This window comes from Peromyscus maniculatus, chromosome 4 (assembly GCF_049852395.1).
Source record: "Peromyscus maniculatus bairdii isolate BWxNUB_F1_BW_parent chromosome 4, HU_Pman_BW_mat_3.1, whole genome shotgun sequence".
NCBI classification, from domain to species: Eukaryota; Metazoa; Chordata; class Mammalia; order Rodentia; family Cricetidae; genus Peromyscus; species Peromyscus maniculatus.
This window is the reverse complement of record NC_134855.1, coordinates 23778289-23790853: the sequence shown is the minus strand read 5'-3', so window position 1 is coordinate 23790853 and position 12565 is coordinate 23778289. Positions and strand designations below refer to the sequence as shown.

General features: G+C 47.2%; 1 protein-coding gene across 3 annotated transcripts in view; it reads left to right on the top strand.

The window, feature by feature from the left end:
- The first annotated feature begins 370 nt into the window (after positions 1–370).
- The window catches only part of Zeb2 (zinc finger E-box binding homeobox 2), a 127804-nt gene continuing 115609 nt past the window's right edge, over positions 371–12565 (top strand). The window contains exons 1-2 of one of the 3 annotated variants that reach the window (XM_076569404.1): positions 371–507; positions 1361–1502. In XM_076569404.1, the coding sequence (XP_076425519.1) occupies positions 1430–1502 (73 nt within the window). In that variant the 5' untranslated portion in view covers positions 371–507; positions 1361–1429. Of the gene's footprint in view, positions 508–1202; positions 1503–2100; positions 2230–12565 lie in introns of those variants that run through there. The other 2 variants (XM_076569405.1, XM_042275260.2) reach the window with 2 other exon arrangements.

The window sequence follows — 12565 nt, the reverse complement described above, 5'->3', positions numbered from 1 at the left end:
GTTTCATCCCAGAGGCTTGTATGGCCATTTCTTTATTTAAGGATTCCCCCCCCCCCGAACAATTTCAAATTAATAAGACAGACAAGAAATGATTTTTTAATGTGTCAAACTTAAAAGTCTATCCTGTCTGCCTAGGTATATTTAAAGTGCTTTCTACAACACCCACTTCCCCTCTCTCTGCCCCCCTTCACCCCGCTCAGCAAATGTGCGGAAACTGATACTCTCTTTCCAGGTTTTCCGCAAAGCTGGTAGCACCGGAGACAATAGGTGCAGGGTGTAGGGACTGGGCGTGCTGGGCGGCAGAGAAAGGGTTAATGGCCCTTGTGTTACAGTTTGCATCTGTTACATCTTTTATAGCCCGCTGTTTAAACTAATCCTCGAGGCACAGCGTCTTCCCACCCCGCGGAGTTTCAGGCTTCTCCTCTTCTCCGGCCTGCCTCCGAGGTCCCCTTCTCCAAGTTTTGACAGTTTCAGCTGAAAAAATGCAGCGCCTCCCTCGATTTTTAGGTACAAAAGTTTCGAAGCCAAAAAGGATACGATCGTTTAGAACAACTTAAAAGTGTTGCCACAGTGGCTACGGACTTTCTCTTTCCTTTCTTGAGAGGGAAAAAAAATCTACTGGAAGAATTTAAGGAAATCAGCGTGGGGGAACATATGTGGAGGGGGGGGGGACTTAAGTAAATATTGTCCAAGTGGTGGGGTTGGGGGAGGAACAATGTCCAGAGAGCCTTATAATTATATTTCTTTTGCCGGGTAAAATGGGAAATCTTAATTTGGGGGCGGAGGGTGTAGGGGAAAAGAGACAGTGCCTCGATAAACTCCTAAGGGGAGGGGAGGGGTCGCGGGGCGAGTGGGCTTCCTGTAATTACTATTATCAATTTACCCGAGTGTGCTTCATCCAAGGGCTGTTTTGCGTTGTTTGTTACTTTTTTTCCCTCTTGGGAATGGGGGGTCGGAGGAGGGATGAGAAACGATGAGAGCGAAAGACCCCCTCCCCAAGTTGCCGAGCCCGGCTGAGGACTTTTCGGAGGAAGGGGTCCGCCTAGCCTTGAGTCAAGCAGTCTTACTGTACCGCTGTGTGCATTCCCTCATACGGTCAGGAGTTATGACTCATTTTGAAGATGTAATTCTTGTCTCTGATCCCCCTCGCGAGTGCAACACACCAAACAGTAACAACACAAAGCGCCTCGGGGCCAAGGCTGGGGGTGGGGGGGCGGGGAGGGGGCCGCCGAAGTTTCACTTTGGCGCTGGGGGCGCGGATGGGTGCTCACCCGGGCCCTGGCCCGGCTCCCCTGGGCGGCCCGCGCGCGTTTCAATGGGCGCGGGCGATGCCCACATTGTCGCTGTGTTTGGTTGCTAGATCGAGCCTGCGTGCTGCCGAAGCAGGGCGCCGAGTCCATGCGAACTGCCATCTGATCCGCTCTTATCAATGAAGCAGCCGATCATGGCGGATGGCCCCCGGTGCAAGAGGCGCAAACAAGCCAATCCCAGGAGGAAAAACGGTAAGAAGAGGCCCGAACCAAACTTTTCCGGGCCACTCCGCGGCTGGAGACCGGGGGGAAGGGGGGGAGAGGGAGAAGGAAGCCCGTGGCGGCGCCTAGGGCTCGCGGGCGAACCTCCCTCGGCGGCCAGCGCCGGAGCCCCACGCGCGGCCGCTGCACCGGGGGGGGGAGTTGAGCAAGTGCGGGGCCAAGTGAGCGCCGGGCGACGGGGGGGTTGCTCCGAGTGCTGCCGACCGGACCTGCGCTCCACACCGCGGCCCCGGCACCCCAGCCGCCTCCGCCTGCTCGGCTCCCCGGCCCGCAGGTCCCCGGCCCCGCGGCAGGAGCGGCCGGCGAGGACAGGGCGGGGGCTCCCGCGCCCGGGCGCGCTGGACTAAGGGGCGCGGGCGAGGGTGGCAGAAGGGCGGCGAGGGCGAGGGAGGGGACCGGAGACTGCGCCTCCGCCAGCCTCAAAGTTTCTTGCCGGAGTCGCCGGGCTGCCTCTATGTGCGCCAAGTAACGGTCCGCGGGCAGCGGGCCCTGGCCGAACGCGGGGACCCGAGGGTAGGAGGGACGAGCCGGGAGCTGCGGACTGGGGACCCGGCTCCTCTTGCAGCAGGCTCAGGCCCCGCTCCGGGCCAGAGAGGAGGGCGAAGAGAGACTTTTCCCAGCAGTTGCTCCACGGCCAGAAGGATCCCCGGAGGAACCCGTTATCCAGGCTGAGTCAGGAAGGAGGAAAGAGATGGGGGTATGAGGGGACACGCAGATCAGAGGTGGCAGATTAAAGGGGTGTGTATATGAGAGTTTAGGTCCATTTTGGAGAGAGACTGTGGAAGTGTGTGTGTGTGTGTGTGTGAGAGAGAGAGAGAGAGAGAGAGAGAGAGAGAGAGAGAGAGAGAGAGAGAGAGAGAGAGAGAGAGAGAGAGAGACCCCCTAGGTATTACCCCCAAACAAAATCGTGGGAATAAAAGAGAAAAGTGATTGGCAAGTGCGCGGAAGGAGCTTGGGGGAGGGGAGAGAGTTGGGGGACGACAGAGGGTGCAGGGGGTGGGTGCTGACGGAGGATACTGAGTTTTAAAAGAAAAAAAAATGAAAAGAAACGGGGGGGGGGGAATCATCCCCTCAAAACAAACAAGCGATCCAGCCGCGCCAGCCCAGAATCGGAAAGGAAACTTCACCCTCCTTTCGCTCTCAGCCCGCTGAGCGGGCGCAGGCGGTGTAGACGCTCCGGAGCTGGGCACTAGGGTCGTAGCACCCGCCCGGGTTCTCGCTCCCCCAGCCCGCGCCTGGCGGGTACTACCCGGGCCCACTTGGAACAACTTTCCATTAGAGAGGACAATCGTGCGCTCCCCTAGCCTAACCTCAGTGCTGCACCGCGTGCAGAGGGTTGGCGGGGGTGGGGGGTGGGGGGGTGCAGTGTGGGAGTTTGGGGTGCTGGAGGGAGTAAACACAAAGACTAAAGGATTCTGGTTAGAGACGAATAATCTCCCTCTCTCACCTCTCTCTTCGTGTGTGTGTGTGTGTGTGTGTGTGTGTGTGTGTGTGTGTGTCTTTTGCTTGTGGTGGTGGAGGTGGGGAACCATATGGGGGAGTGATAGAGGAATTTTAGTAAAAAACTGTTCGTTATGTTACCCTGCCTTCCCTCTTTGTGCTGTCTTTGATCTGTTTGCTTGGCTTAGTATTACAAAAAAACAAGGACAATAATATATTCCAAGCTGGTCCCCAAGATTCGGTTCAGGCAGCCTCTTTTTAAGTATGTGCGTGTGTCTCTCTTTTAATTTAATTTTTTCTTCATTGCTGCCTGGCATTATTTAAGGTGGTCCTTACACAGGAGACCTCCCCTTCTCCATCTCTGGGTAATTTAGTAGACACTAAAATTACATCCAATGTTCCCCTCTCCTCTCTCGTGTTTCCTCTGTTCCCTTTATTAAATGTTAGTTATTGATTTTCTAAAATCAATGTCTGTTGTGGGGCTTCCCCCCTTACAAGTATCTGAAGCACGTTGCTGATCATCTGGATAACAAAAGCTTTGTGTCATGAAGCCCCCCCCCCATGTTAAACTGTTTTTTTTTTTTTTTAGAGAGAGAGAGAGAGAGAGAGAGAGAGAGAGAGAGAGAGAGAGAGAGAGAGAGAGAGAGAGAGAGAGAAATGAGATTTAAAAGCTAGGCTACCAGAAGTATTCTTTTGCAGTGAAGACTGTTTGAAGTGTTTATTTCTTCTTGTTCTTCCTCCTTACACTCCCTTCATGATTCTGCTGTGAAATACCAACTTGGCTCCAGCAGTGAGGTCAGGCCACAGCCCAGTTTGGGGACAGGGAGAGATCCAGGCTCCCTGGGAACTCTGGTGGCACAGACATTGGGGCCTCACAGGTAACACAGTGTACCAGGGAGGGATGCGGTCAGGGACACCAACCATTTCCCCTATGAACAGCCTTAATTTGGGACAAGCTTCCACACTCTGAGGTGGATGGAGTTGAACTGTGATTTTTCAGGCATTTAGCCCAGACCCTAAACACTCAACAGCCCGTCCATCTGTTGCCCACAGCTTCTCTGACTTAGACGGTTACCTGTCTCCTTTTCCGAAGAGTCTATGAGAAACCGTGCTATAAGCTAAGGACTTGTCAGTGTTCTCATTGGGTTTGATCTGACTTAGCAGTGTCCAGGTCTTGAGAGGCAGGTAGGAGAGTCGGCCCCATGACTCTTTCATTTTCTTTCTCATCAAATACATACCCAATGCATTTTCTTTTGGGAATTGCCAGGAGTTATCTGAACTGAGTGGGTTTTTCTTCTTTCCTGGATTCATGGAAAAGATGTCACTTTTGAGCTTGTGTCTTTGCTGATAACACTAAATATGATGATGCTTATCAGCATCATCTAGAAATTCCTGGAAAGGAATAATAGCAACAATAATCGTAGAAATAGAAGCTGCAAGGTGGAAAAAAAAAAAAAGGCCCAAGACCTAGAATGGCACTTTATATAATTTTAATGAAGTCAGCGGTGTGTGTGTGTATAGACTAGATGACAAGGAGACAAACCGGCAAAGCAGTCCCTGTGTGTTTGAATGGCTGGCCCAAACCTTGGCTTAGAAGATGGTGATGTGTACTACTATTATTATTATTTTTTTTTTTTGTAAAAAGCCCAGGACAAGAAGACAGATCAGGGGACATAAATATAGAAAGAGGAGCAATCTAAAAAATCCAACCTCCCATACTCTCAGGCCAGCCAGATGACTAGCAAAGACAGTGCCAGGGCCAAGCTAAGCCATGGCTAGTAGTTCCTCTCCTTTCACCCACAGGGAAAGCAGGAAATCTCTTCCTAGAAAATAAGATGTTCAGGGAGGAAAGGGGGAGTAAGGTTAGGGGAAGGAGGCAAAAAGCAAATAGCCAGCAGACAAGAATGTGTGTAGGTTTCAAGAAAGTTCAGTCAGATGATCCTCAGCCGCCTGACTCACTTTGTAACACTTTCACTAAGGCTGGAGAGGAGGGGGGAAGCCAGCACCCCCTCCTTTATAGTCCTCTGATTATACCCCACTATCTCCACACAGCCTTGGAGGCAGGAGGCAGGAATGAGCACTCCAGACTCCGCTGCAGTCTGCCACCGCTTGCAGCCTGTTCGTAACTTGCAAAGTTTGTTGCTTTCACCCCTTGATTTAGGCAGCAGGTCCTGGGATGCTCTAGTTTCCTTCTTGATTAGCAACCTTCTGTGAAGAGGGGCCTGCCTCCCCAGTTCCCCCCGCCCCGTGTTCCACCATCAGCCTCTGGAAAAGTCACACAGGCATATGTGCGTGGTAACAAAACTGAAATCGCTGGGCTGCCTGTTTCAGAGGAAGGAGTGAAGTTGTCTTTTAAGGGAAAACTGAATTAGGAAGGGAGAAGAAGGAAATGAAAGAGGGAAGAAAAAGTTACTTGATTTTGCTTCAAAGTTTCTACTAAAGGTTTGGGTGCTGTGGGCTAGGAAGAGGGCGGGGGCAGTCAGGCTTTTACCAAACACCTTTGCTCTCTGATTTTCAGTGTATACAGAAAAGTACTTAAGTTGAATGTCTTGGGGAGAAGCAATCAGATGAGCAGAAACGATTATCCCTGCTTAAAAGAAACCTTCACTCCTTTCCACTTCTTTAAAGGGAGTGGAGGTGCTGTTAGTGATGCTGAGAGGCAATGAGGGATGGAGATGTTGCTCCCATTGCAGAGGTGCTTAAATGAAAAGAAAGGGGACCGCAATCAACCCCTTCTCAGGATGAGGCTTCCACCCCCCTCCCTCAGAGGTGAGATAGGGATGGGCAACTGGGAGTGAGAGACCCTCTCTACATATCAAAGCAGGATAGAGTCCTTCAGGCTTTAAGTGGTCACAACTTACCTATCTTTGCAACAGTAGAAATCTTTGGCAAGTCGCTTTTGTAAAGTTGATGAGTTTGTTCTAGGGAGCCTGTTTCCTTACTTTGAATGCTCTCAGGCTGTCTGTACCGCAGGTACCAGTTCTGAGGGTGCTCCGGAGATATCCATCTCCATCCTGTTCTCTCTGTGGAGACGCTGCACACACAAGGCTGGGGGCTATGTATCTAGACTGATCTATTTGTTTTATTTTGGTTTGGAAAAACTAAGCCAATTGGGGTAGACACGTGCTTTCCTTCGCAGCGGAGCCAGCAGCCAGCCTGGTGGCATCCTTGCTGTGGCGGTCCACCAGGGATAAGGGTAGGCTTCAGGTTTTAAACTTTGCAATGTTGCTCTGTTGTCAAGTAAAAATGACTTAACACCTTTTTGCGTTTATTTTCAAATGTGGGGAGACCTAGACTGCAGCTCCCCGTTAAACTGCTCTGTCATAGGTTTCACATTCTTCCCTTCGTCTTCTCTTCCTTAATTTGCTTAAAGAAAATTGCAAGAGGTTGTTCAAGACCCTAATGCCTTATTTTCCTGGGGTAGAGGGAAATGTGTGTTTCCCCTGAAGGTAGGAAAGAAGGCTGCTGCTAGCTCTCTAACAGGACTGTGATTATTCCAGGGCGGGGGGTGGGGGAGGTGGGGGGGTGGCGGGCGGGGGTGCTTTTTCTTACAACTCTCTCTGTCATCTGCATTCTTCCAAGGCTCTGAAGGTGCATTTTCTTCTATGTGAAAGGAGATTCTTTGTCCTATTCCTCTCCAGCACCGTGGCTTCCCAAGGTAGACACTATTTTGTGCCTGTCACAGAGAGAGGGAGTGTGCAGGTTTGCAATGCTCACAGACAATTGATTGTCTGCGCTAATGTGTTTCATTTACATGTTTATAACGTCAATGGTGCTGGGTGTCCACTGTACCATTCATTCCCGTATTCCCACAAGGGGGCAATTGTCTGAATGGCCAAGTCAGACACCTTTTTGATTGCTCTTTGCTTGTCTTTTTAGAGCAAAGAGATAAAGGAGGAAAATCTGTGATGCAGAAACACTAGTTGAAAATATACAAAATGTCACCACAAAAGCAGATGTTAACATAAGCCCAAATATGCTTTTTAGCCAAGACGTGCATGTTGAAGAATAGAATTCAGAGCAGAGAGAAGGATGACCCCAAACCAACAAATGCAGCCCCGTTTCTTCTCTTTCTTCTTAAGCAACCAGATGAAATGTGATTTTTTTCCTTTTAGTTTTTTGAGCCTTGGAACATCCAGGCCCCTCCTTGTTGTGAGTGTGTTTGCTGTGATTTGTGAATTTTGTATATATTTATATAGTTCTGTCTGTGCCAACATCATCAGCTTACCACTTGGATAAAAAACCTATTGAGTGACTATTTGGGCTGTAGGGAGTGTAAACTTTTAAAAGTAAGATCCAAGGATTTCTTCATCAAGCAGTTTTTAGAGGGAAAAAAAAAGATAATAATCATCAGGCTGCAGGAAGCCTTGCCTTCATAAGCTGTGTGCCAAATACTTTTATCTTGGGTGACAGTTGTGTCAGAGGGAAAGCTCTCAAGAAAAGTGTAACTAGTAATTACAAAGTAAATAAAGGATTTCATTTGAAGATGTTCTGTGCTGTTTCTCTTCTCTCTCTCTCCCTCTCTCTCTCTCTCTCTCTCTCTCTCTCTCTCTCTCTCTCTCTCTCTCTCTCGTGTGTGTGTGTGTGTGTGTGTGTGTGTGTGTGTGTGTGTGTGTGTGTGTGTTGTGTTTCCTGTCAGCACCCTGACAGGAAAAACACCATCCATGCATGTGTCTTTTGGAGTTTCTCTCCTCTCAATTCTCTCCTGCATATCATACATCTATGCAAGCCCACAGGAGTACACCTGTTTAAAAATCTTTCACAGATCGGATGGTGCCTCGCTGGCTCATTTATGTAATACCATCATTAGAAGTTGGTCTGGTTTTGTGTGTGGTCCAGGAGGAGAGAAAATCCTCACTGTTGTGTCATGTGGTGGGAAGTAAATGGGGTGGGGGTGGGTTATAATTTTGTAGCAAATTAGGGGAAAAAGAAATCGCCAGTCAGTGGAAGGATTTTTTTTGCCTCTCTGAGAAGACACACAGTAGCTGCACCGTTAGCTGAACCCCTGACACGGCGGTCTTTTGAATGCCTTAGGTATGATTTCACTTTCGCTCACATCAATGCTGACCTGAATGCCTTTCATATCTGATCCGCTGTGTCTCTCCCAGTAAACATCCCCTGAGGGGAGAACAAAGAAAGAGCTCTTCTTCTTCTTAATCACAATTCAGCCCTTTCACCGCCGGCAGGCTCCATTTGCATTCTGCCACAGAAAGCCAAGATGAAAAGAGAGAGAGAGAGAGAGAGAGAGAGAGAGAGAGAGAGAGAGAGAGAGAGAGAGAGAGAGAGAGAGAGAGGAGGCAGGCAGAGGATAGTGGCTGAGTAAAGTAACTTAGGTGTTTGTGGCTGTTTGTTGGGCCTTCCCCTAGTTACAGCCTTATATAGTTGATACTCACCCCTGCCTGTCCCTCCTGACAGGCATATAGTGTTACAAGATGGCATGTCAGTACTATTCATGGCCACCGCTCCACTTGAGGTAAAAAGTGTCAGAGAGGGATTGAATTCTACCCTAGAAGCCTGTAAGATTCGGGGGTCAGGTGTGCAGACTTCCCAGTCTCGAATGCTCCTTACAATCTGGCCTTAATAACTATGATTGTTTACCGTATGACCTAGGAGGTGAGGGCACTGGAGGATGGGCGGGAAGGGGCGGGCTTGGAGACCCAGCCCTGGTCTGGCTGAAGGGGCTGGTGCACAGCCTGAACACAGACAAAAAAATCCTCAGGAAAACTGGAAAAGACTTTCCCATTCCCCCCCTCCAACCCTGACTTTTTATGATAATTCATATTTTCAAATGAAAGGGGAAAAAAGCCAAGAAAGAAACTCTCAGATGAGCCAAAAAGGAAAAAAAAATCTCTGAAAAGAATTTTAGGGGGAAAAGTTGTTCTATTTTAAAAAGCTTTGAGGGCTGTAAAGTGCCACGTTTTTCACACCTTCTCCATACTTTTTTTTTCAGATTTTTTTAGTATGTTTAACATTTGTGAGATGACAGCCTTTTTGTATCTCAAACTGGATGCTTCAGGATTTGTAGGGAGGGGCTGGTGGTATTCACGTTTTCTTGACAGAGAAAGTTTGTGCCTAAAGGGCTCCTTCTTGCTGGGAATTGTTTAAACCCTCGTAGGCGGACCTGTCAGGTTTTCCTGTGTTATTTGTCTCCATTTTCAACATGCAAAAGTAACGTGCAGTGGATGACACCGGAACAAGACCACGGCAAGAGCAGGTCCCTCTCTCGTGACAACTTTTCAGTGCATTATCTTGCTGGAGAACCGTCTTGTCTTTTTCCACTTTCTGAAACCACTTTTAAGATACCAACCGTTCTTCCTCCACAATTAGATCACACGCACAATGCACACACACACCACCACCACCACCACCACCACCACCACACCACACACCCTTGGACATACAGGCTTTCCAAAAGAAGAGAGAACTGTTTGATATGGGTGGCTTTTCCAACACCCATGTGGTATCCTTCACTTATGAGAGCAGCAGGAATGGACACACTAGGAGTTGTACATGGGCATGTGACACAGATTCCTAGTTTTTTTTGCCCCCTTTTCCCAGAAGATTTACAGAATTTACAAAAAGAGATTAGCCCTACACCTTCCACCCTCCCCTCCACCCCCATGACTCAAGCAATGAAGGATTTAGGCAGATTTACTTCGGCAAACACCTTTGGACACTGGGTGTGGGGGGGTGGGGGGAGTCTGTTTGCAAAAGGAGGCTTTTGTTAAGTGAGGTACCGGGCAGCTGTGATATTAACCTACCCAGCAATGCGGGTTAACTCTTTCAGTGCCTGGCCCTTTGCACTCCGCAGATGAAATCCTGGCTCTCCAAAGACACTCAGAATTCTGGCTCTAGCAGTTTATTATTCAGACAAGTCTTGTAGACATGAAAACTGTTCAAGCTTTTAAAACAATGTGGTTTAATTAGATGAGGTGGACTTACATTGCTCATAAGCCCTCCAAATGGTGGTTTATAATTGGCAAGGAAAAAAAAAAAGATAGAGAAAGGGAGTCAAGACAGCACATTAAATATTCCAAGAAATATCTTTAGAAAAGCTATTTTCATGTCTAGCTTTTAAAATATTAGACTCCGGTCGCTAGAGGGAATGGAGCAGCTGGGGCCTCTCTCCTCACTATGAAAGACACCAGAAGTTTGTGGTGGAAAAAGGGGCTGCAGCTTGAAAAGCTGCGGAGGCCAATCGGACGGTGACATTATCTCAGCCCTACTATCCTTGGGAGGGGAAAGTCTTGCCTCTCTGTCAGAGCTAGAGAGGTCATGTGAACCTCAGAGTCAGGCCCTTGGGCCACCGTTACCAGCTCGAGACTTTCCAAAGCAAGCAGAGAGGAGGTTTTTATGAGGAAGGAGTTAATGGTTATTTTTTGTTGGGCACAAGAATAACTTTACAGGTGTTGCATTTGGGCTTAAATAAGATCGCCTTATTTAGTTTCGAAAGAGAGTGTAGGTGTCAACGTTCGAGCAGCCATAAATGTGTGAGAAAGTAAAGGGTATGAGACATGACAGAATTAAAGGTGTTTGCTATGTTGTTACACCGTGTGTCAGGCTGCGAGCTCCCTTTGTCACAGCCTCCTGGTGATTTGACAGCGCAGATCTACTTCCCTTCTAGGTGAGACAGCATTTTTTAACTGGAGTTATAAATACGGTGCACCCTTTGGGTTGCACCCTGCATCCCAGATCCGTGAATCCTATTTGAAATGTCTTGCCCTAAGACACAATGAACAGACACCCATACACAAGGGGGCTGTGGGCTAGGGCCTGGGTAACGCCGGCTTCACAGTAGCTGGCATTGACTGTTGTTTGGCAAGAAGATCCTCTGCCAAATCATCCAATAATTAAGTTTTATGTTATTTGTATGAACGACCAAGCATGCAGTATTCCTTTTCAAATCAAAAGGAGGCTTAAAATTACTTTTTGAACACTTTCAGACCATGGTCAGGTCACAGTTTGGGGGCTGAATTAAAATGATCTCATTCATGATCTAATTGAGGCTGGCACAACCTTATAGCAGTAGCAGGAGTACATAAATATAAATCAAAGACCAAAATTTAGCAAATCATATCATTTGCTAGAAATCTGCTCATGAATTATTCTCCAATTGCCAACCCAGAAGTTAAACTTTGTCTCCCCTCAGCAACAGTAACTGCAGATTTTTTTTTTTCAGGCTTCTGACAGGAAAGTTAGAGGAGCTGAATAGAGAAAGGAGAAGGAAGATGATCGATGTTTCATCAGATAACTGTGTGTTTGTGACCCAAGAAAGTATGAGAGCTGATAAAGCCATGCCCAGTACCAGTGGGCACTGCAGCCTTGCTTAGGCATTAGCACTGGCTGGCTTTCAGAAAGCAGCCTCAGATGAGCCAGTGCCCTGACACAGAGGGTAGAGAGGAGAAAACATTGCCAAAGGACCTGACTGAAACTTTGCTTTCATTTTTTTCAACCGAGGGATGCAATCGTCATAATGATTCACGTTTACTTGCAGTTGATTCCCTTGCCGAGCCGAGACTTAAAATACTGAGACTTGAAGCTGTCGCTACAGTGAGAAGATGAGATGGAGCTATTAGTTACCTCTCCCATTTTAACTACAAAATTAAGACACCAAATAACTTCCCGACCAATAAGGCTCAAATATCACATTCTGTTGTAACTACCACTTGGGGGTTCGTCTTCATTTTTGTGCATCTATGCATTATTTCACCTTTGCCCATGTATATTCTACTATAAACATGAAGAGGTTGAATTCTTAACTTGAATATTTTGAGGTTAAAATTTTACATCTCAGTTGTATGAGGGCAATCCTCCTAGCAAACAATAAATACAGAATTGGTCAGTTTACCCAACTTAACTTAAAGGAAAGTGGGATTTTAAATCTCCATGATACAGAAGAAGCTTAAAAAATAATCTCAGGTGTCAGAGGTAAAATGATCCCTTTCTTTTGAGAATAAGTAATTACCTGTAATGCTTTGCCATGACAACAAGACACATTCCACATAAAAACCAGTAATAGCTACATTGCTCATATGACAAAATATTAGGTTTTGTTCTTTACAGACTGTTTCACATTTCTTAATTAATCCTAGAAAGGGGAAAAAAGAGGTATTTTTAACAAGGAAGTAGCCACTCAGTCCCCCCAAATAAGTAATGAGTAACAAATCAACGAATTTAAAGCATTATGCTATGTAAAAATTCTGAGATTTTTTTTTCCTCCTCACACACAAATGAGTGCATCTCAAGCAGTCAATGCCCACGTGATCCATAAATTCAGCATACAGCTTTCACTATTTAAATTGTATTTATATTCTCTTGCATATCCAAGTCACTGTAATCAAGGAAACTTTGCAATTTGCCTGTTCTTGGAAGTACCTGTTTCTATTTTCGACACCAAGCACATCAATGGAGTGTTTCCCATCATGAGATTTCTCAGTTGTGAGAGGTGAGGTTTACATAGAGAGAGCTCCGTAGGTTGTGTTTTCATAATAAATAGACCTATTAAGGAGGAACTGTCTAGGAGCGAAATGGTTGTCCTCTAAAGACTCCTTCCATCACCTTTGCTCCACTAGCGAAAGGCGAAGCCTAAATGC